This window comes from Gavia stellata, chromosome Z (assembly GCF_030936135.1).
Source record: "Gavia stellata isolate bGavSte3 chromosome Z, bGavSte3.hap2, whole genome shotgun sequence".
NCBI classification, from domain to species: domain Eukaryota; kingdom Metazoa; phylum Chordata; class Aves; order Gaviiformes; family Gaviidae; genus Gavia; species Gavia stellata.
Window position 1 is genome coordinate 72,603,032 of NC_082637.1, and position 24,649 is coordinate 72,627,680.

At 41.3% G+C, this 24,649-nt stretch overlaps 1 protein-coding gene across 1 annotated transcript in view; it reads left to right on the forward strand.

Moving 5' to 3' along the window:
- Positions 1-24,649, forward strand: part of DGKQ (diacylglycerol kinase theta) — a 114,549-nt gene that overhangs the window by 60,069 nt on the left and 29,831 nt on the right. The window contains exons 6-12 of the mRNA XM_059834040.1: positions 251-336; positions 1,065-1,190; positions 2,614-2,767; positions 7,444-7,512; positions 21,207-21,307; positions 22,817-23,040; positions 23,881-23,971. Of these exons, the coding sequence (XP_059690023.1) occupies positions 251-336; positions 1,065-1,190; positions 2,614-2,767; positions 7,444-7,512; positions 21,207-21,307; positions 22,817-23,040; positions 23,881-23,971 (851 nt within the window). The remainder of the gene's footprint in view (positions 1-250; positions 337-1,064; positions 1,191-2,613; positions 2,768-7,443; positions 7,513-21,206; positions 21,308-22,816; positions 23,041-23,880; positions 23,972-24,649) is intronic.

Sequence of the window (24,649 nt, forward strand, 5' to 3'; positions counted from 1 at the left end):
TCCTTATACTTGCCGCATCAGTTTAACACAAAGGAAATGGAGCAACACACAGGGCAATGCTGATAAACTTCTTTTATTGCCTATCTTTGCCTAATGGAAAAAAGCATGAAGGAAAGAAAGTATGGTGCAAAAGGGTAGTGGAGGAGTATTGGAGGGATGGAGGGAGGGAGGGAGGAAAGGAGGGAGAGAGGAGCTGCAAAAACCCTGGGATTTCCAGCTCAAAGAAGTTTTCTTGTCTTCCTGCTTCTAGTTTGTGAGCTACATGTGCACACAGACTGTATCCTGTTTGCTTGCAGTGACTGCCGGCAGTGTCACCAGGATGGGCACCAGGACCACGTAAGTGTGGATGCCTTTGCAGCAGAAAGTGGTCACACATTTTTGGTGTGAAAACATGGGATGGAAGAGTGGGAGGAGTCTTGGCCTTTCCTTTCGCATGCTGCCAATTATCAAAGCACTTCTGTTGCTTATTGGCAGGTAAAGGAAATGTGTGGCTTCAGAATGTATCACAGATAGCGAGATTAACGTACATTCTGACATACTCACGATGCTTATTGAAGCTGTGCTGAAAAGTCTGTGCAATGTATACAATGTCCTAATTAAAAGAAAAAAAAAATAAGATTTTATGTAAAAATTTGCATTGCAGAAGCTGGCATGGAACTCTGTTTTTTCTATATGTTCAGCTGTTGTCTGCATTGCATCCCTGGCAAACATTGTCATGTTCCTCAGGCTTCCTGCAGTTTGTCTGAGGCAAGACTGCCCAGCTTCTTGCTGTGAAATACATGCATAATACTGACCTTTCAGGATTTTTTTCTTTTTTTAAAGAATGTTGATTTTGGTGGTCTGTGAAGAAGCAGCACTACATGATAAATTTTTTGATAGTTTGATAAACTTCTTTTGGTGAAATGTAAGATTGTTCAGGTTCATATTTATAGTGAGGAAATACTTAATGCCCTAGTCTGTGTTGCTGTTTCCTCAGAGCTGTTTGAATTGCTGATGTTAAAGTTAGGCTGAAGATGCTTCTGTATCTGTTTCATGTGATGCTAAGTCCTGATGTGTTCCCCCAGGATACTTATTACCACCACTGGAGGGAGGGAAACCTTACTTCAAGTGCTCGTTGTGAAGTTTGCAAAAAAACCTGTGGCTCATCTGAGGTGCTGTCTGGTATGAGATGTGAATGGTGTGGCATCCTGGTATGTTGTGCTGTTGCATATATTTGTGAGAACCATATGTATACATATATGTACATGCTTATTTAAACACTTTATCTAAATATACTTTATCTGTATATACACTTTAGAAATATATTTTGTGTATACACTTATTTATATAAATACATACATATATTTATGAGTTAGATGGAAAATCTGATTTTTTTAAATCCCCCCCTTATTCATTAAAATGAGCAGTTCTCAAAATCACATAAAGTTTATGTAAATCCAATAGAATTAAAATTTAACAGGGACTAATCATTATAGATTTCTGCTTAGAAGCCTGCAGTTACTTTTCCTGTGTGAAATCAGAATTTCTTTCAAATCACGTGAATTCTGCAAGGTCAAAGACTTACCATTCTACTATGCTTATTCCTCTTTCAGTGTGGAATAGTTCTTAACCTGTGTGGTTGGTTTCTTTTTTAACCTGTCAGTATTGGTTTCTGTGTTTTTCCATTCACATGGCACGTGTTTAATTCCTGTGCCACATGATGGTACCCTTCAATAATCCTCATGAAAGCCACAGCTTTTCACATACTGATACACAGTCTGCTGTGTAGATAACAACTGGTCCATTCACTTAATGCTACCTCTTACTGAAATATGATGAAAGCGCAAAGTAGCACCAGATGGGGTGGGAACTGAAAAGTATATGTAATCATTAATTTGGCACTTAATGCAAGATGAGGTACTCTGTATAATAATAATTTAAAATGAAACTCTGAGGTTATTCAGTATTTCAGGTATGATTTGAATAATTTGAAATTTTTTTATATATTGCAGGGTTTGTATTTTTAATCTGATTTATAATTCCTGAGGTGGGAGGGGCTGTCTTTGAGAACAGTCTCACAAATGTAACATGCTATATGGCCACACATACAAAGGTATGTGTATTCAGTAATGGCAGAAGATTTCACAAAGTATAAAGGCAGAAACTAGCCAGTCATGTTTTGGAATAAAACTCCAAACCATTTTATCTCTGAATCTGCAAGTGCATACAGCTGTGTAAGAGGATATCGCAATTTTCAAGCTGTTCAGTATAACCTGCCTACCCTTCCCACCTCCCCCAGTAAATATCCGTATAGAATGGAAGATCCAGGGTTTGAGACCAAACCTTTAAACTTCTCCACACAGCTGTATAAAACCCTTTATTTTTTAATAGAGCAGGTTTGTAGTACTTGGAGTTTCTTCACATGCTAAGGCTTCCCATTATTTGTTACATAAAAACTGAATGGAACAAATTAAAATCTAGGCTGAAAAATGGGTCCCTCATTTCATGAAAGTGATAACAAAAGGTCTATATATGTCCTAGCCTGAGTTTTGCAATTCCAGCGCATATTTTGTTATAAATAAATTTGCTTTCTTTGTGTCCCACTAAGTTCTTAATTGATGCTTCTATTTATAGGCTCATGCTGCTTGCTACATAGTGGTCACACCAGAATGTACTTTTGGAAGATTAAGGAATATGATTCTTCCTCCAAGCTGTGTGCAGTTATTTTCTCGCAACTTCAGCAAACTTCACTGTTTTCGAATATCAGAAAATTTGCAAACAGAAGGAGGTAAAACCTTTCAAAGTTGAATGCAACTAATTGATGAGCATGCTTAATCTAGTGTTGTAATTCACTGAAGCATATGATTGCTAATTTTCACTGGCTTTTGTGGCAGTACTATAATTTCTTGCTATTTCTGGGACAGGAGAGAGATTTTTAAATGCAGACTGTGTGCAAAATGCTGAAACTTCTGTTTAGTGGTGCAGGGCAACTTGAGAACTGTTCTTTAAACAGTAAGCGTGCAGAAAATAAAAACCTAAAATCCAAAAATTTGCTTAGCAGATTAGTGTTATCATTGCTACAAACACTTGCTGATGTACATGTTAGTTTTTATTTGGCATATCATGTGTACAGATACTTTTATTTGCCTCTTTGATTAAGCATCTGCCCTTTTAAGATTTCTGTGCTGAAAGGAAATCATGTATTTAGCAGGGTAATGTTCTGCTGCCATCTAGAGTATATGTTTGTTTAACAGCTCTTTAGGAACAAGAGAATGTTTTTAAGCCACTGAAGTATTTTTTAATTTACGTTTTTATTATTATGTACTTCTAAAGCTTTTCTTCTGGTGCGTGAATACAATAAGAAAGCAAGTAAAAGGCAGGTAAAATATGGGTCATGGAAGTTAAATATTTGCAACTGCACTTTTCTCAACCTGACAGGTTGCTCTTGAACTTTCTGCTTTGAATATTCAGGTTTAGCTTTGGTGAAGGCAGTTGGTTGCTTGCAGGAGCCACGCCTTCTCATGTGCAGAAGCTGTAGCAGGAGTCCTGCTACTGCATAAACTGCAAGACCCTAAGTCTACATAACCTAGATACACTGAAGTGACCTATAAAAGGGTGAGGAGGGGAGATGTTAGGTTGCTTTTGTTGCTTGGCATGTTTTTTCCAGTGAGTTATTTTTCTTTTTAATGAATTTGCTTGTTGGTGGAGTGTCGTGGTTTAAGCCCAGCTGGCAACTAAGCACCACACAGCTGCTCGCTCACTGTCCCCTGCCCCAGTGGGATGGGGGAGAGAATAGGAAAAGTAAAAGCGAGAAAGCTCGTGGGTTGAGATAAGAACAGTTTAATAAGTGAAGTGAAATGAAATAAAATAATAATAATAATAATGATAATAATAATAAAAATTGTAATGAAAAGGAAAATAACAACAACAAACAAGAAAGGCAAGTGATGCAAATGAAAACAATTGCTCACCACCCTCCGACTGATGCCCAGCCCAAGCAGCAGTCCCCTGGACAGCTTTCCCCCCAGTTTATATACTGAGCATGGCATCATATGGTATGGAATATCCCTTTGGTCAGTTGGGGTCAGCTGTCGCGGCTGTGTCCCCTCCCAACTCCTTGTGCACCCCCAGCCCACTCACCGGTGGGGTGGTGTGAGGAGCAGAAAAGGCCTTGACTCCGTGCAAGCCCTGCTCAGCAGTAACTAAGACATCCCTGCTTTATCAACACTGTTTCCAGCACAAATCCAAAACACAGCCCCATACTAGCTGCTATGAAGAAAGTTAACTCTATCCCAGCCAAAACCAGCACATGGGGGAAGGTGAAGTACAGCTCATACTTGAAAGTCATGAAGTTTTTAATGCTTCCAAAAGAAGAAATACCAGAAATAAACAATATGTATGAGCTTGGTTTTGCTGGTAGACTCATTATGAACCTTGATTCAGGTCTATTGTTAGGTATTCTACAAGTCTCCCAAAGGTTCAAGTGAAGATAAAGTTGTATTATTATTAACAGAAGTTAATCACAAACCTTTTAAATAGCCTCTTCATGTGTGACTTTTCTGATGTTAACTAAGTTTGTCTTTTAAACAGTGGTGTGTTCTTTTAATATGTCAGACTTAAACTTTTTCCTTTTTTAATTTTTAAATCACCCCTAAGTAAAAATTGAACATGGAGCATGGAGTTGAGTGGAAGAATCCAGGGGAGCAGGGGCCGAGCCATGGGGACGCTCCCCTTTTCTTCTGCTGCGGGTCCCATCTGAACTTGATGGCTGCCCCCAGCACTTGACATCTTCCTTTTTTCATGGTCAATGGGCTACAGCTGTGGCTCAGCACAAAGCATGGAGAATAATATTTGCGGCGCCTGCCTTGTAGTCTGCTGTGCATAAGGCGTTTTGTTCTGTTTCTCCTTAGCCAGTGATGGTATGTGACACTTGTTTTAGCACCTAGGTCCCTGATCTTCAGGTGCAAGTGCAGTGCTTTCACGCGTGGCTCCTTGTTACACTGTTCACTTCTTATTGAGGCTTGCTTTAAGACCTGTTGCTGGAGGTTTGCTGCTCTCAGTCATCTGCTGGTCCCTACCAAAAGCACTGAATACCATTGCTGTGCAGGTCTTTCCATCTGCTCAGATTCTTCCTTAAAGGCAGAGCTGGGAATTGCCTTAAACTAATTCTCACGTCATCCTGTGTTGAGGGAGCTCAGTGCTCTGGCCTGATAGTCCTGGTTACCCATGTTCACAGAACAGAGCTGCATTTTCTTTCAAAAACCCACTAGCTCCTGGCATGTGCGAAAAGTTTCAAAGACATGTCATGGATCCAGCAGCTCCCTGACACTCTCCAAGACATGTTTGAAGCTCCTCTCACCACGGAGCAGCTCGGGACAGCTGCCCTGGGGGTTGCTGCTGCTTTTCCAGGGGGAGGTGTAGGCTCCAGATGGCAATTCTTGTTAAAGATTGCGTGCACATTAGGGATGTTTCCAGAGAGCAAGGAACATTTCAGCTTTGGAGGATAATAAGCACTTCTGTCCTCACTTCTGTGGGATGCATCATGCAAGCATGCTCATTCAGAAGTCCTCACACCACGGCATGCACAGAGGGTGCACTTCTGTTGCTGCAGGTGATGAAGGGCATCACTCAGAAGATTGTGAAAAGACCAGTCTGCAGGTTCAAAGAAGTGTTGGCGGTTACCTGGTTAACTGCTGCAGGCTCAGCTCTTCCCAAGCTGATGGTTGGGAAGTGCCAGATGATTTGTCCGAGACAGAGAATGAGCACATCATCGTTGGCCTACTGGGGAGCATTTGTCCGAATTAGCTTTTGCCACTGTGTAAATGCTAAGCTTCATGGCCAACATTCAGTGAATATCCCTGTGCTGAAAGTGGCTTTTCAAAACTCTTGGGCTACGAGGGGAAGCAGTGGTAGAGCAGTTGCCTCCCCTTCCTCCAACTGACTCCTGTCTTACTGTATTTCAAAAGAAGTCATTGAACTTCATTGGAATAATTTCAAGATGCTGTTAGTATAGATTTCCCTGCTATCCAGACTGAGGGAGAAAGAGTAGTAAAAGAAAGGTGTCAGCTTCTTCCCATCTAAACTTAAAAAAAAGGGAGGGTTGGGAGCAATCAGGAATTCTTTCATTTCTTATTGTCGTATATACTTACTCTTTTTTTAATTTGATTTTGTCTGACGTGAAATTCGAGAAGGCATTCAGCTTCCAATTATTTCAGGGTGTTTCAAGACCATATTGTCTAAATTTCTCTCCAATATGAAACTAAATCTGTTTGTTTGTCAACTATAACAGGGAAAGTATTTCAACTCTGCTTTTATATTTTAAAAACGCCAACCCAGAAACATTATTGTTGGTCTTTCTTGTAGTCAGTTGAAGCATTACCCAAATATTCAGTAAGTTACCTGGTCTCCAGTTTAGGACTCCTGCTAAGTACCTTTCTTAACATGCTGTGGTTCTGCTTCTTGGAAGGTTTCCCTGCATGAGGATTCTGATTTCCCTAGTACCTTTTTTGCGCCGAGATCTGTCTTCGCTGATTTTGTTTTATTTTTTCTCTCTTGTTTTGTGCTTTGGTTTCCTGCTTTCTCCCTCAACTGCAAAGCATCGTTTTTATAAAGGTGTTGCCTGGCCTATATCTTTTGTGAGCTTTGTCTGCATCCCAGTCAAGACTGACTGGGAGTTTCAGTGGGTGGGAGTATGAATACCATTATGATCAGCACGCTGGGTTGCACACTACTGCTACCCTGCGAGAAGAAAAATTTATCACTTTTGGATTTGCACCAGTCTTCCTGTATGGACCTGAGTGTCAGGAATGAGAATGCAGTCAGGATATTATCTTCACAGAAGCAAATAAATGTTAGTAGTTTTATTTTAGTCTTTTCTAAGTACTTTATGTGTGATTTTACAGACTGTGGTGTTATCTGACATGTTAGCTCCTATGTTTTAGTGAGAGCGATGACCTGCGGTCAAAGTCCTCTTCTGGAGTACAGTTATTTCTTTCTCTTTGGGTATCATCAAATCTATTTTTCAGTTATGGGAATTACTTATATAATACTCATACTTCTGACTGGAAAGCTGTTACTGGAATTCCTGGAGTGATATGGTGATTTAAAACTTAATGGAAACCATATATGCTTCGGTCATAGGCAAACATTGTAGCTTGAGAAAGGGATGAATGAAATGCGGTAGTTGCAATATTAAAGCTAACAGGAGAAGGACTTCAGCTATGCCTTCCCTGTAGTTACATGACAATGCAGGTTTGGGGTTTTTAATGCTGTTTTTGTAGTATGGATTATTAGCATAAAATAGGCAGAAGAAGAAAGTATGCTTTTCTGACTGGATTCTTTTTTGCTAGCTTCTTTGATGGAAACCATCCTTAAATGACAAACACTTGAGTATAACCTGCCTACCCCCCCCCCCCCAGTTCAAATTAACAGGAATCCTTTCTTAAAATGTTTCTGTTTTCACAGATGAAGACGATGATATTGATGGGTCAACACAGGGATCGGCAAAAGATGTCCAAATTTCAACAGATTCAAGTAAGCAGAATTTTAGTAAGGGATGAGGAGTCACCCATTCCAGTCTTTATTCATATAATCTTCACTTGCTTTGCTTTATGAAAAAATACTAAATGGCTATTTTTCGAATGCTAGGTATCAATTTCAGGTCCAAAGTTTTGGTCCAACACATTTATCCAGGGTCTTATAAATATCTCATCGCTATTTTCCACTGATAGATTGGCATAAGTGACAATCTGTTCATTACCCTGACAAATAGATAATTTCTTTTAACTTGGTAGTCGAAGAAGAAAAGCATGGTGTTAACAATCCATAGATAAGCAACCAATTTAAAGGGCAGACAGCGTGTCTTTTCAAAGCCTTTTTCTTTTAAAATAACTGGATCCAAATCTTACTGAAGACACCGGGTTAATTGGTTTTAGGTATTTTTGCCTGGGCATGTTGCAGTGAAAGTGTGTGTATTCCTATGCATCAGGATTTTGCTGGGCTGGTTGCTTCTTGCAGTTAAATTCTCATGTGTGTGGAGTTTTCTGGGGTTGGTATTAGTGAAACTCTTACTTTTCAGAAGATGAGGCCAAGCACAGTTTAAGGGCATCCCACCCACTATATCCATATTAGTAACTAGAAAAACATGGTACTTTCTGCCTAATGTAGCTGCATGGATTGTTGTAAAAACTGAAATTTCAAATCAAGAAGTGTGATTCCCCCCCCCCCCCCCCCTTTTTTTTTTTTCCTTTTTTTAGCCTAAAGTTCTTACAAAATTAACAGGATAATTGTGCAAATGCTGTTTGGATTTTTAAAAAATCCAGCTCAGTAAATAATTAACTCAGTTATGGAAGTGATGTCAAGCATGCTCGTATTTCACTTCTTAAAATTTGAAGCTGGTGTCTCCTAATGACTGCAAGTAACGATCCACCGCCATGCTCCCTTATTATGGGACCAGGCTCTAACTAACTGCAGTTTATCTAAGAAACTTTCACTTTTTCCAGTGTTTTAAGTGATGTAAGTGGTTGACTGTCAGGAATTTTATACTTCACCAAGTAAGGCTATTTCCCTTACTCATGACTGTCAAAGAGAGCAAATTATGTATCCAGATATTTCAGCTGGATTGGATGACGGTACTAGTACAGGACAGTTCAGCTTTAGACAGCCTTCCCAAAAGAAGGAAAAAAGATATGAAAATTGGGGACAGAATACAAACTTTAATATGTTTTTTGTTCATATACAGTGTCCATCTGTGGACTGGAGAAACAGCAGTAGATGGTACATTTTCAAGGCTCATGTAAAGAATCGTTACTTGTGTTTTAATTAGAACACTGGCATTGAAACAAATTGCTTCCTCTTAATACATTTTCACAAAACAGAAGTCAGTGTAAAGCTCAGTAACTTTGCTGTGATTTAGAGAGCTCAATAGGTAGGGAGTGATTCTAATGTCTCTTTGAAAACAAAGTGTTCACAAAAAGAAAAGATTAAATGTTTGAAAGCTTTAGTTTAATGATGTCAGGGGTCTCCAAATCTGGTACCCCCGTAGAGATGAAGCTGCTGCAGCATCCTGTCCCCTCTGTGGCTGAGCAGGATGAAGGTCTGTTAGTGGGAATGTGTGTGTGTATACATACATGTATTCAGATACATACATATGTACATATATACATGCATGTGTGGCTGTGTGTATGCATGTGTGCATACATATATGTGCACAACCCCACCCCCAGGTCTCTCAGTGGACCTCCAGCGCCCTCAGTCTCCCCAGCAGTCATCCTGGACCTCCTGGTCCCTCCAGTAGTCATGTCTGCCATGTGCCTCACTCAGAGGCACATGCACACGTGGCTCCCAGGCCACTTGCCTCACGTGCCAGTGAGTCCAGCCTGATGTTTGCTGGTGCTCTGGTTGCTGGCACCATGGACGCATGGGTCACAGTGACCTGCAGTCCTGCCTCAGTTGCTGCACTCAAGAACCTGTATGCACACATGCATGCGGAAGAGTGGAAACCGCACCCCCAGAAAGAGTTAGAAATAGCATTTAATGAGAAGACAGGACAGGCTGTGCTGATCAGGTGCAGGGCATGGCCAGACAGGCACACCAACCAGCAACCTCTTTACATGTAACCAGGTCTTTTATCTTCTTATCCCTCTGTTTTCCCGATATTTGTTCCTCCCCAAACCACCTTGATCCCCCCCTTCCCCTGTATTTGGTTCCTCCCCATAACATCCCCTAACAACTCTTGTACAGTTCCAGAATTCTCCTCTCCTGCATCTTATACAGCCCCACACCCTGAGTGACCTCCTCAGTTGGTGAGGTGACCCACAGAGCTTCTCCTGCGGACTCACCTGGGGGGTGCCACCCTCAGCCCATGGAGCTGATGCCCTTGAATCAGGGCAGGTCATGGCTTCTCTGATAACTTCTCTGACAAAGTTATTGGGGTTCACCTGCTAGCCATTGTGCTTCTGTGCCTCTCTGTGTGTGTGGAGTCATAACCTGTCAAATTAAACATAACAAATGCATGGTTATAGTGTGCTGGACCTCCTCCAGCCATCTCTAAATGATACCATTTGTATAATATGGGTCAAGAGCGTGCTGATCATTAGCCTCTGTGTGTTGACTCGGTACGTCTGCCACATTTTTTGGGATGTTACCGTGCCCTCCCTCAGGAGTGTCTCAACTTAATTATATTCCTGAATATTGGAGCTTTTTTTAGTTCCAGCTCTCCACGTTTTACAGATGCATATTTTTAAAAACAGTGAAAACAAGTCAGAACAAATTGAATAATATTGGCTTGTAAAGACATGTTTTTTCCATAGGAAAGAAGCCGATAGGAAAGGATGCAAAGTCTGTAGATCAATACTGGAAGAAAATTTGAATTAGTGGTCTGCATTCCCTTTTGTTTCTTTGCTATTGTAGTAGTCTTGTTGAGTGAAGTATAAAGTTAGAAGATTTAAATCTTACTTTTGGGAGCATAAATATGTTAAGTCAACCATGAAACTTAGCCTGCTGAAGCCAAAAGCATAAAATGACCATGAAAACAACCCTACGCTTTCTGAGATGGTAGATTTAACAGATTTACAGAGCAGGTTTGGAAAAGGATTGTAAATCCTTGTGCCTGAGAACACGAGCCAGCTTCTAAGGACTTGACTACACAGTGAACAATTAACTTGAGGAGAACTGAATGTTACAGGAATAGTAGGATAAACATCATGTGGATGCTGTCATTACTGTAGTTAGTTGTATTGCCTGGGGAAAGACTTGAGCCCCAGAGTCCATTTTCATACTAAAATAATTCTTGGTCATTCTGGGAATACATAACTGATAAAACTGCTTTGTATTGACAGACCTCAGATAGCTGGGCGTGCAGGTAAAGAAGGGGATTAAAAGGGATCCTTAGAGGTGCCTCTCAGGGGTGTGCATTGTCTGTCCTTTCTGAGATGCGATGCTGAACTAGGTTTCAACCAGCACAGATTATTCTTGTTTTCCTGGAGGCAGAATTCACTGGTCTTGGCTAAGATTGCAACCACAGATGTAATCTGTCAAGCTTGAGAAGTCAAAGGTGAACGTTTGAAAATCATGGTATTATTTCGTGGTAAGATGAATAGTTAGTGGAGGGGGGAAAAAAAAGTTCATTTGTTCTATATACACAACAAATGAATCCCAGAGGAGCTATCTCAGTAATTCCTGAAATAAAAAATGAGTTATTAAGAGCTCTTACTTGTGTGTCAATCTGCAGGCATCTGGGAACATGAAAAGACATTAAATTCTGCCCCAGTTGCTTGCCCGGAGTCAATAAAAGCTGAGGGTACTTGACTACTGTATAGTGAGGCCTAGGCAGCTTGTAATTATTTTAAAGCTTATCCATCACAGATAGTGGTTGAGAGATGTTGCTTCTCCATGTCCTCAACTTCTTTCCTCACAAAAGCTTCTGTTCAGTGGTACAGTGGTACTTCAAGAGATACTCATTTACAAGTTGAATTGCTGTACCTGGTGTCATGCTGAAAATGTTTTTTCCCCAAGACAGTTCTCTTTACCTACATTTGAAGATATTTTGAAAAAGAGGATTATGCTCAACCATGTTGAATGAACTAGCGGCTTAAGTGCTGGAAGAGGTTGTATATTTCCTTTTTGTGGCTGAACTGTCTGTAACTACTGGGGAAAGAAAAAAGAGTGTTCTGAAAAATGACATATTACTTTTCTTTTGCTTCACTTTCCCCTTTGTGGATGTCTTCCTTTCCTCTCCTTCCCTCAACCCCCTTCATCTGCCTTTTCTGACACTTGATATTGCCCACTATAGTTGTCACTTCTCACCAAGTTGTCTTTTGTGCTCTTCCACAACTTGTCTCTCCTAGTTCCCTTCCTTCCCCAAGCACAACATTTACTCCCCAGTGTTGCTGCCCCTTTGGCTTGGTTCCCTTTCAGTCTGCCTGTCCCTCTCTTGCTCCCTGAATCCCTTTCCCCCTCATCCTTGATGTCTCATACCAGTTGGTAGTCAAAACGTTGGCTGCTCTAAATGTCTGTTTCGGGGAAGGCAAGCAGTAGTCTTAACTAATTCCTGAAAATGTAAAGAGGTTTTATGGAAAATCTCTTCAAGAAGAAAGATTGAAAAAATCTTCCTGTAGCTCTGTAGCATCATTGCCACAAGGCTATGGAGAGATATTCGCAAATGTTATTAGCTAGTGTTAATTTATTCCCTGCCTTAGGGGTCCTTATGACAAGGCTTATCAGATTAAAAGTTGAACTGTAGATACTTAAGAATGACATGGAGATCCATGCTTTTTGGGTTGTTTCAGTGATTATGCATTCTCTTTGCTTTAACATCCTCCTAGTCTTGATGCTTGGGTACAGTTTCTCCATAGCAGCCCACTGGAAATGTGTACAGACATATTTCAGGAGGTGCACTGAGGGCTGAACAGACGTTCTGGCCGTGTGTGCGTGTGCAACCTGTTTGTCAGACAGGGGCGCGTGAAGAGCGAAGGGCATGGCCCTGACCTGGGAGTCTCTCTGCCCCGTGAGTGTCTCTCAGCCCTCACTGGCTGCTTGTGAACTGTCTGCTTCGGTGTGTGCCCAGCTTCCACAGGCCAAAATGCAGCCATCAAGAGAAAACCCTCTCTGAAGGAGGTTTTAGAGGAATTTGACTGAGGAGAGAAATGGGAGATGCAGTGCTGTCAGCAAACATACTTTTCACAGCATGTCCTTCCACGGCCCCTCTTTTGTTGGGCAGTGCTCTGCTTAGGTTGCTGTTCACCTGCCAAGTAAGAGAGAGAAAATTTTCTTGTATTAGATAGACCCAAGTCATTGGCTTAGTGCTTGCTTATGTCTTATCCCAAACCTGCTGACAGCGTGGAGGAGACCTTCACTGTAATTCTGCAAGTAGGAACAAATTGTTTTCAGGAAGGAACAAAGGCAACATGTGTGGATTTGAGGGATTTTTCCTCTAAAGATACTTACGAAAATGTTCAGCCTTCATAAAAAGGGTCATTGTACTCTGCTAAAACCACTTACAGATAACTAAGCATGTCACATGTTCTTCTGAAACATGATTTAAATTGATTTGGAGCCCTAAAGCTAGAGGGAGAAGCAGGTGAAACCAGATCAAGTGGTGATACATATGGCAGATGCTTGGAGAAGTTCTAAAAAGCACCCTGGAGGAGAAGGGTGAAGAGGTGGCTACCAGTATGGGAGGATGGCTCTTTGTGCTTCAAAACTGTCTTGGAACTATGGGGATTTGAGCTGCTTGTGTAAACAAGTTCAGAGAAGTGACACACCTGCAAATGGCTCTCCTGGAAAAGAACAGCTGAAGAAAGGAAGAATCTGTCATTCTGAAAGACACTCTTTCAAGACCAATAAAAGAAAAAATACACAATTCTTACCTGCTTTATTGCTGCCTTGTAGGATGTAAATGGTAATATTGAAATAAACCAAAATTTGCTGGTCCTCACTGTTGCAATTTAAAGTAGCAATGACTAGAGAAGAAGAGCAGAATGTGTGTGGATAGCACAAGTTTTGTTGGGAAGAATAGTTCTTGGTAAGCGGTGTTGCTGGAGTGTGGGCTTTTAAGAGTAAATTCCACCAATATGTTTGGTGTAGGTCTCTAGCTTTCTTCAGTGGCAACAACATTCAGGACTATATCATTTTCCTATCTCTGCAACAAGCTGCACATAAGTCTTTTCAGAAGCTATGTCCTGTCTGTGTGGATTTGGAAGTTAAAGGACATGAACTTTGGACTCATCAAATGCTGTTTATCCTTTTCCCAGGAAAACTTGGTATCTTAGCCTCCAAAATCGAACTCCATAGTTCAGTAAATTATGTCTGGAGTTGACCTTTGTGTAGCTGGTTCCCCCTTGAAAAGCATAAGCATGAAGAACAGGTTTTTTTAAACTCAGTAACCCACAATAAGAAAAAAATTAATGTGTTTTTCAGGAGAAAGTCCTGATACTGTATAGTCTAATCAAAGAGGAAAAGACAAAAGACATTCGGCAGTGAAGTGTCAATATTATAAAACAGGCAGTAACACCTTTAAATACCAAAATTTGTTATGTGCATCTGTTGCATATTGGCAAGATTTTTTTTATAGTAGGTAGTGGTATGTAGACTTCACTTCTAGAATTGGATCATTTTCTAATATTTAAAAATTGGAACAGGAGGGAGAAAGAGCTTTATCTAACTTCAAAAGTGATTATAGTTGACCTTCTTTCCAAGGCTAGTTAGACAAATCAGACTGGCATAAGACACCCCTTAACTTTCATGTTGTGGATGTACACTTAAATTAGTTGGGAATTGTTTTTCTGGATGACTAGTTGTGGTCAAAAAAAGTAGCTGTTTGTTCTTTCGCTAACGTGTCCCCAGAAGCTCATGTGCAAGAAAGCCATCTTTCATCAGGTTGCAGTAAAAGTGACCCCTGTGAGGAGGACAGTGACAAAATTAAACATGATTTTTCAGTGATAAATTCAGCTCGTTTTGTATGAGGATAACCAGATTACCTTAAGGGAAAGGAGGACTGAGCATACTGTATTTAGCTAAGGAATGTACTTGAGCTTAGGACTTTACTGCTGGTCTGTAAATCTCCTTGCAAACCAGTTTTTTAAAAGAGTCAAGCCAACTTTTTGCAACATTTGGCTGGTCTTAAGAAGTGGAGAGCTCATAAAAAAAATCTCCAGTTAAAATTGCTAGAGATTCTCTCAGGCCAAATAGTATTTAACAAGAGCAGACTACAAGGCAGTCTGAAAGAAAACAAGTACTAAAACTTGGATGAATGTTTTTATTCTCAGGTGGTTGTCTACCCTCTGTATTGCTAGAGAAAACAGTAGAGATTTTGATAATGTTACGAGAATTTACACGCAGAACATTGGCTGTGCTGTCAGTAACCAGCATTTGCTGTGTTTTCTCAAGTTGTGTTAGCCCTAAAGATGGTCACCCAGCATACAGTGTGTCTTTTGGTTAAAATTTGTCTATGCTAAAGTCACCATGGAGATCACGCTGACAGAAATCTGTTTCTAAGAGAATTTCACTTTTTCTGACATTAATTCAGCAGGGTTTAAAGGAGTGGATCACTTTCTGATTTGTGCTATAGTCTCAGTGCAATGGCAATAGAGTTTCAAGGATACTTGAGAAGTGAGGGTTGATGATATTTAAATGTTCCTTATACTGTGACTAAAAAAAATTGACAACAGACACAGCCATTAAGTTGACAATTGGAAAACTGAAAAGCTAAATGCATCTGGTAATACTACTTTTCATATTAAAAAAAATACTTGAAAAGTCCTGGTGTGTCATGGCATATATCCCAGGCTCGCTTCTCCAGTAAAATGATTTATTCTCCATTTCTGTAAAGAGTGTACATTGCATGTGGAAATTGTGTGATTATTTTTCTTAAACAGATACTGTAAAAGGTTTCAGCTAGCTACTTTCAAAAGAGTACTTGAGGAATAGTTGTATAGGAAGGAAGCTTCCAAAGTTCGTTCATTCTTGACAGGAGCCAGAAGTAAACCTGCAAAATCAGAAGCTGAAAGTTCTGTCATGTTGTAGATACCGTTTAGAAAGGCAGTAATTTTTGCTTCTTCAAATTGACTTTCATTTAGGACGTTAGTTCTTTTGCTTCCTGCTTAAACGCTTTGTGCTTTCACATCAATGTCCAAGTGGCAACCAGTAACAAGTGGTATCCCTCAAGGGTCTGTACCGGGACCGGTGATATTTATTATCTTCATCAGTGACATATAGTGGGATTGAGTGCACCCTCAGTAAGTTTGCAGATGACACCAAGCTGAGTGGTGCAGTTGATTCTCTGGAGGGAAGGGATGCCATCCAGAGAGACCTTGACAGGAAGGAGTGAGCCCATGTGAACCTCATGAGGTTAAAAAGGCCAAGTGCAAGGTCCTGCATCTGGGTCAGGGTAATCCCCAGTATCAATACAGGCTGGAGGAAGAATGGATTGAGAGCAGCCCTATGGAGAAGGACTTGGTGGATGAAAAATTGGACATGAGCCAGCAATGTGCGCTTGCAGCCCAGAAAACCAACCATGTCCTGGGCTGCATCAAAAGAATGGTGGCCAGCAGGTCGAGAGAGCTGATTCTTCCCCTCTACTCAGCTCTTGTGAGACCCCACCTGGAGTACTGCATTTAGCTCTGGAGTCCCCAGTATAAGAAGGACATGGACGTGTTGGAGAGGGTCCAGAGGAAGGCCACAAAACCGATCAGAGGGTTGGAACACCCCTTCTATGAAGAAAGGCTGAGAGAGTTGGGGTTGTTCAGCCTGGAAAAGGGAAGGCTCCAGGGAGACCTTGTTGCGTCCTTTCAATACTTAAAGGGGGCTTACAAGAAAGATGTGGACAGACTTTTTACCAGGGCCTGTACTGACAGGGCAAGGGACAACCGTTTTAAACTAAAATATGGTAGATTTAGATTGGACATAAGGAAGAAATTTTTTAGAATGAGAGTGGTGAGACACTGAAACAGGTTGCCCAGAGAAGTTGTGGATGCCCCATCATTGGAAGTGTTCAAGGTCAGGTTGGACGGGGCTTTGAGCAGCCTGATCTAGTGACAGATGTCCATGTGCATGGCAGGATGTCTGGACTAGATGATCTTTAAGGTCCCTTCCAACCCAAACTATTCTATGATGCTATGATCTTATTTATTCTGTTTATCTCTCTCTTTCTTTCTTTCTTTGTACAAGCATCCCTTGTACAGGCTTCCCTTCATGGAGTCACAGCATGGCTGAGGTTGGAGGCCGTATGGACATTATCTAGGCCAACCCCCTGCTCAAGCAGGGTCAATCAGAGCAGTTTGTTCAGGGTCATGTCCAGTCAGGTTTTAGGTATCGCTGAGGATGGAGACTTCATAACTCTCCCTGGACAAGCTGTTCCAGTCTGACAGTAGAAGTTTTTTTCTTAGGTTTAAACATAATTTCTTGTGTTTCAATTTGTGCCCATTGCCTCTTGTCTGTTCACCTTTACACCCTCCCATTAATTACTTATACACATGGATAAAACACACACGCTGCCCCCGATCCTTCATTCTCCAGCATGAACACTTCCAGTTCTCTCAGCCTCTCCTCATCTGAGAGATGCTTCTGTCCCATCATCATCTGCATGGGCCCTCCCTGCATTTGCTCTGGTACATCCATGTCTTTCTTGTACTGAAGAGCCCAGGACTGGGCACAACTCTCCCGATGAGGTCTCAGAGTGCTGAGATGCTGTTGGCTATCTTTGCCATAAGGGCATGTTGCTGGCTTATGGTCAACTTGGTTTTCACCAGGACCCCCAGGGTATCTCTGCCAAGTTGCTTTCCAGCCAGTCAGACCCCTGCCTGGGTTATTCCTGTCCAGGTGCAGGGCTTGGCATTTCATGGTGTTGAACATTATGAGATTCCTGGTGGCCTATTTCTCCAGCCTGTTGAGGTACCTCTGAATGGCTGCACACCCATCTAGTCTGCCAAGCACTCCTCCCAGTCTTGTGTCCTCTGCAAACATGCTGAAGATGTACTCTGTCCCATCATCTAGGTCATCAGTGAAGAGGCTAAACAATATTGGCCCCAGTATAAGCTTGCAAGAGTACTCCACTGGTGACTGGCCTACAGCTGGACTTGACACTTCTGTAGACAACCCTTTGAGCATGGCAGTACAGTGAGTTTTCAGTCCACATCTCTCTCCACTTACCTAGTCTGTACTTCATCCATTTGTCTATGAGGCTGTTAAGGGAGACAGTGTCAAAAGCCTTACTAAAGTAAATAAACCAACATCCAATGCTCTTCCCTTATCCACCCAGCCAGTTGTCTCATCGTAGAAGACCACCACATTGGTTAAGCATGATTTCCCTTGATAGGTCTGTGCTGACTACTCCCACTCAATATGTTTAAAAATGGTTTCCAGGATTAGTTGCTCAATCACCTTCCCAGAGATCGAGGTCAGGCTGATCAGCCTGTGGCTCCTCAGATCCTCCTTCCTACCCTTCCTGAAGGTAAGGGTGATACTTGCTTTCTTCCAGTCCTCAGGAACCTATCACAAATTTCAAGATAATTGAGAGTGGTCTTGCAACATCAGCCAGCTCCCTCAGCACCCGTGGGTGCATTGCAGCAGACCCATGGACTTGTGCATCTTCAGTTTGTTCAAATGTTCACTAGCCTAATCCTCCCCCACTGAGGGTAAGTCTTCCTTGCCCTGCACTTTCCCACTGGTCTCAGGACTGGGATTGCTCATGGCTGGTCTTACCAGTAAAGACCAAGGCAAAGAAGGCCATCAGTGCCTCAGCCTTCTCCATGTCCTTTAAGACCAGCTCCCCATTCCTCAGCAGACCCACATTTTCCTTAGCCATCCTTTTGCTGGTGATGTACCTGTAGAAACCTTTCTTGTTGCCCTTCATGTCCCTTGCCAGAATCAGCTCCATATGGGCTTTAGCTTTCCTAAGCCCATCCCTGCATGGTTGGACAGTGTCTCTGTAGTTCTTCCACCTCACTCAATTCTGCTTCTACGTCTTGTACGCATGCTTTTAATGGCAGAGTTAAGTCAGGAGCTCATCCATGCGTGCCTCCTGCAACCTTGCTTTTTTTTCACTGCTTGTTGGAATGCACCATTCTTGAGATTAGAGGAGGTAATCCTTGAAAATCCACTACCTCTCCTGGACCACTCTTCTCTCCAGGACTGTATCCCATGGGAGTCTTCCAAGCAGATTCCTGAACAGGCCAAAGTCTGCTCTCCTGAAGTCCTGGCTTGTTGACACTGCTGCTTGCTTTATTCCCCTCCTTTCAGGCTCCTGAACACCACCAGCTCATGGTCACTGCAGCCAGGGCTGTCCCCAGCCTTTACATTCCCAACCAGTTCTTCCTTGTTGTGCCCCATGCTGTGGGCAGTTCTGTACAGGCACTTCAGAGAGGTGCCCAGCTGTGCCCATTTCCAGAGAAGGGTACGAGAGCTTTCCTCACACCCCTGCCTAACAAGTCTTTCCCTGTTTACATGGTTGCAGGTGGGATGTACCACCTTCAGCCCTGCTCTGTTCTCAAGCTCTCAACCTTGAAAAAAGTTTTTTTTGTTTCTAGCAGTTTATCATTGTTTCATAAATGCAAAAGAAGAAGAGCAAAGCTTTATATTGAATTACTGCCCAAATCCCATGTCGGGATTGATTGCTTCTGGAGTGACCCCAGCCATTTTTCTTCTCCTGTAAGGGGAAGTGCTGCTGCTGAAGCGCCCACTGATCAACATAGCCACTTTTGTCCCAGTAGAGACAAAGATTAATTTGGAGTAGGATGGGAGGCTGTACTGGTGATTGCTTTGCTGTGCTAATTGCACAGCATTCTTTATGTCACCTAATAAGAACATCCTTGCACACGCATTGTGCCATGCCCAGTGCAATCGCTAATAAAGAAAGGCCTTAAGTGGACAAGTCTAAACTGAAAAAGAAGTCTAAAGTGTAGCTGTCGCATCTCAAAATAATGAGAAATAAAGGTAACGAGAAGGAAGGTATCAGGATTTTTCTTCAAGGGTTAGAGTCTCATTTTAAAAAGGCTACCTTCAAACATAGTGTTGGATGAACCCTTAGTTCTGCACAGTGTCTGCCTTTGATTGAAGTGACAAAATAAACATTGAAACAGGAGTAGGTGGATTACACACGGTGTACCTGAGTTTCAGGTGGCTCTAGAAGGGTAGCAGAGCATCACTGAAGTGTCCTTGCAAAGCAGTTACTTGCTGTAGTCTTTCCTCGTAATCTGTCATCACAGCATTGAGATACCCAGTGATGCACATTTCTGCCTGGGATTTTAGCTTGCTTTTTTCAGCCATCAGTTAAGGGTGGTTTGGTTTTTTGCTCCTCCAGTTCCAGCTCTCCTTTTTAATCCTTCTGTGACAAACGGTAGTTTGCTAATGTGGTTCTTCAAACACAAATGCCAGTATTTTTTGAAAGCAAAAGGCTTTCAGTACTTTCTGCTGTACTACAAAGTATTTTCAAGCTGTAAGAGAAAGGTGGAAGTAGGCTCCCACATGTGATCTATCTCTCCTTTACAATGTGCATTAACAGACTGCACAATTAAGCAGTTGTATGGACATTACAGGTGGTGTATGTGGTTTTCAGTTAATATTTCTAACATTTCAAGTCTACAAATGATAGCTTCTAGTGATTTATTACTTTATGATGAATTCAGGCGTACAGATGTGTTATGACATCAGAGTCTGTAACACTGTGCTATACAAAGAGTGACTTTTGTTAACAGTTCAGTCCAACACTGCAATAAAAAGGGCAAATTCTGTCCATGAAGAGTAGTAGTGTCTGTTGTAAAGCATGGGCTCTCTGGGTGCTACCAGAAGGAAACTGCAAAACTGAACAGCTCATCAGGTCTTTTCATAAAGATGTGATCAGGAGAGGACACTAGGTCTGTCTTTTTGGAATCTCATTTTTGGTCTGGATTGATGAACTTGATGCCTTTCCATAGGCGCTAAGGACACACGTATTGAACTGATAACATTCATTTGTTCTTAAGACCTTTTAAAAACTGCCTGCTCTATGAGAATTTGGTTACACTTTGCTATTGCTCTTAAAACAGTCGCTTAAATAAGACAGAAACTTTGTCATACAATGGACTGTACCAAACTGAGTCTTAACTCATCTTTGTGAAAGGTGAATCTGAAATCCTTAACTCTTCACTCTTTCAGAGATGTCTCTGCAACAACCTGTGCTCCATGGTTTGAGCATGGATTTGATAAGGCTTTAATGAAATGAAACGCAGCAAAGGGTTGTAGTTCTTCATTTGCTGTACCTTCTTTCTTCCAGTTTTTCTGTTGTTCCTGTATTTTCTCCTGTTGTCTGTAAAGTTAACCAGGTACTTTAAGGACTTTCTTTGGAAGGATGCTCTCAGAACTGGCAGTGCTTTGGGAGCTATTCTGAAGGTGATGGCACTCTGTCTTGGTTTTCGTGTTGTTGAACTGGTCAATAATAAATGCAGTCTTGAATGGTGAGGATGAAGAAGTGGTAACATAAGCAGTATAGTTATATATAAACAGTTACATCAAAAGCCAGGATAAAACTATGATTACTTGAAATACTCTTCTCACTTCCGTGTGAAAATGTACCCTTGTTTTAAATGAACAGTAGCAAAACAAAAATTAAAAGATTCAGCTTCAAAGCTTGTGATGATGAAACAGTTCAGTGGGTTAAAAGCACGTTTTTAGTAGTTCCATTATATGCTTCCTATTCAGGTAGCTTTATGATTTGAGGGGTTTGTTATTGAAATACAATAATTGTTTTCATTCAGGTAAACAAACATTAAAGATATTTGATGGGAATGATGCAGTGAAACGCAATCAATTTCGACTGATTTCAGTTCCAAGGATTGCAAAAAATGAAGAAGTTGTGGTAAGATACCCGGTGAAGGTCAATATTCCAGTGTGATAAAGGGTCATATGATTGTACATTACAGTAGTCAAAAGCTAACAGTTTTACAAATGTAACTCAACAACAACAAAATCTGTAAATGGGCTATAATATTACAATGTAATTTGACTTCTTCATGTAGTGCTCTTATTTTAAAGCATCTGAAGAAGTGGTGGCCTACATGTCTATAGCATAATGGGGACCACAGTATATCACATGTTAAGCAGTCATTCTTCTTCTCTGTGTGACACTGAAGTCTGATTTTACTGATGTGAGCAATACTGGATAATCAGCTCCTTAGATCTTTCTCCTCTTCTATAGTGTTTATCCTGGACAGCCACCAGAATTGCATTTCAGTTAATCAGCTTTGAAGACTGAAGCATGCCATAGTTACCTCCACTCCTTGGCTGTGAAAGTAATGAATTACCGATCATATAGTGGCAACTCCTGAGCTTTTCCAGTGCTCCATCTGGGGTGGAAGCATTACTTACTACTAAATCAAATGTTCTGTGCAGATCTTAATTTATTAGGCTGGGCAGAGACCCCATGCTGGGTAGAAATGAAGCCCAGAGGGGGTATGAGGCCCTGCACAGTAGAATTGAGCATGGTGAGGACTCAAAGTCATAAAGGACTTGGCATATGAGTTTGGAGAATTTATTACATCAGAATTTTGACAATTTAAACCTACAGCTCATTAAGATTTTTATCTTGATATTGTGCTCAAAATCGACAGGAGTTTTGAAAATGGTTTGTAGTGTTCTGCATGTCAAAGACTTTCAAGGAAAATTGTGTACAGTGCTGAAAACACTTTTATTGAGGAGTGCCACTTGCCTTTCAAGCACATTTATCAGGCTGCTGCTTGTAACACCAGGGCAGATTAATACCAATTCTCGTAAGTAACTTCCTGGGCTCTATTCACTGCAGCTGTATAAGCAGCTGGTCCTGCAGGCATGGGCCAGTAATGGATGTAAAATTCCTGTGACTGCTTGCATCTTCCAAGGACAGCCCTTACCTTTGCTCTTCGCAGGTGTGTGGGTTCAGTGCAGCCTTGTGGCTGAGCAGCTCACTAATTTTCAGCATCCCCTTAGTGCAAGCAGATTGAATATGCAGAGTTGAGCACAACCAAGGGTAATTTACCTTTTACCTTGTGGAGTAAATTTTGCATGCAGTGAGTGTAGCTTTATTGGTGCTGAATTTTTACGTTTGATCTATGGAGTCAAAATGACTATAACTTGATGAAAATACTGTGGGCTGTGTTCAAATCTATCAATATCTCAAGTTTTCTTTTTGTATCTTCCACTAAAATTTGTTTTCAAAACTTCGCTCTTGTTTTGTTTTTTGCAACTGCTATTTATCTGCTGTTCTGTGCTTAAAACACACGTTAAAGGTTGGTTCCATAAGCAAGGTCTTTATAAATGTCTGTGGCTATACAGGTATACACCATTAAGGTGTCTTTTCAAGAAAATGTTAATTTATCTTGCTGTGTTGTAGGAGGCTGCTTTGAGGGCATACTACATAAAGGATGACCAGCAGGAGTATGAGCTTCAGACCTTTTCGCAGCAGGCACTGCTGTCTGATGATGTTATCAACAGGAATGATGCTGCAGAGGAGAGCAACTTGGTCTCAGTATTCCGAGAATCTGTTCCTGAAGCTTGGATCATCAGAGCCAAACCAAAGGGCGAGGAAGTGATCAGAATTTATCCTGCCTGGCTGAAGTGAGTGTTTTCCTCCTTTATCGCAAGGTTATCCTGCTTGGCTACATTTGTCTTCTGTAGTCCAGCCCAGTGTGTTTCAGTTATTGAAGTCACACAAGTATAACAGAGAATGTAGTTTCTTCTTCTGTATTTCAGGATTCTTCTGTTTATATTTCTGAATGAGTAGTATACATATTATTCATTTCTGTGCCTGGAAGCATGTTCGTGGGTTTCTTTACATGCATGGAACATACTGTGCAACTTGTGCAGTTCTATTATTGTGCATTTGGCCAAGAAGGTGCAACTTTACATTAACTGCGTATGTAAACAAATGATGACATACACATGTCACTTGAAAGCCTGATGGTTTTTTGGAAGAAATATTAAGTAGGACAAATTCAGTGTAACTACTGATGTGGGAATAGGAGGAAAAAATAAAGAAAAAAAATCTGTACCATTTACCACTTAGACAATATACATTTTAAGCGTATTTAGCAGTGGAAACAAGACTGGCAGGTGACCTATTAATTTCTTAAGAGCAGTGGGACAAAATTTAAACATCTGTTCATTTTACTAGTGCAACTACATTGCCAGATTTTATGAGAGACTTGCAGGTAATTCTGTGTTTAGGATGAAACTAATTTGCAGTGCTACAATTGTAATGACCAGTTCCTTGAGATGAAAGTCTTTCCTTGTCTGTGGGGCTAATACTACATCTGCTGTGAACCTCAGTGAACAACTTTCTTCAGCTAACACAAACTTCTGCCTACCCCCATAGAAAATTTGCCACTTAGGTAAAAAAGGTACACACAGGATCGGTCAGATGACTGTCCTTTTCTCTTTTATTTCTTTTCTCTTTAGGGTGGGAATGGCATATGTTTCTCTGCGAGTAAATAAGGATAGTACTACACAGACTGTCATCAAAGAAGTGCTTCCATTACTTGGAAAGCAGGTAAATGACAGATCATAAGCATGGCCATATACCACCTGAGTGACCCTGAAGTGGGGTGTGTATGTTTTTCTCTTTAGAAAAGTTATAATCAGTCCATTCACGGTTAATGTGAATGCTGTTAATGTTTGGTAGATGATCACATGTGACTGGTACGATGCTCAAAACTGTCTGCAGTCTTGATGGTAGACCTGGTTGCTCTGTACTAGGAGTTACCATCAGTCTTTCTGGGTCCAGCAGATTTACGTGTATGAACACAGTGATTCTTGGTGTGCAGTATATTTTTTCTGGTTGTTTATGTCTTGAGATATTTACAGTATGCCTGTATGTAACTACACTGCTAATCTTAGCTTGTTGGGAAACTGGCAAACACTTTTAGAATGATTATGCTTGTCTCCTACTTCTTGGTACTGCTCTGTAAAGGAAATCATAGAATATCTCAAGATGAAAGGGACCCGTAAGGATCGTCAAGTCCAACTCCCTGCTCCTCTCAGGAATACCTCTAACTAAACCATATGACTAAAAGCGTTTACCAGACACTCCTTGAAGTCTGACAGGCTTGGTGCTGTGACCACTTCCCTGGGAAGCCTGTTCTAGTGACCGACCACCCTCTCAGTGAAGAACCTTCTCCTAATGTCCAATCTTAACTTTCCCCAGCACAGCTTCATTCCATTTCTTCGT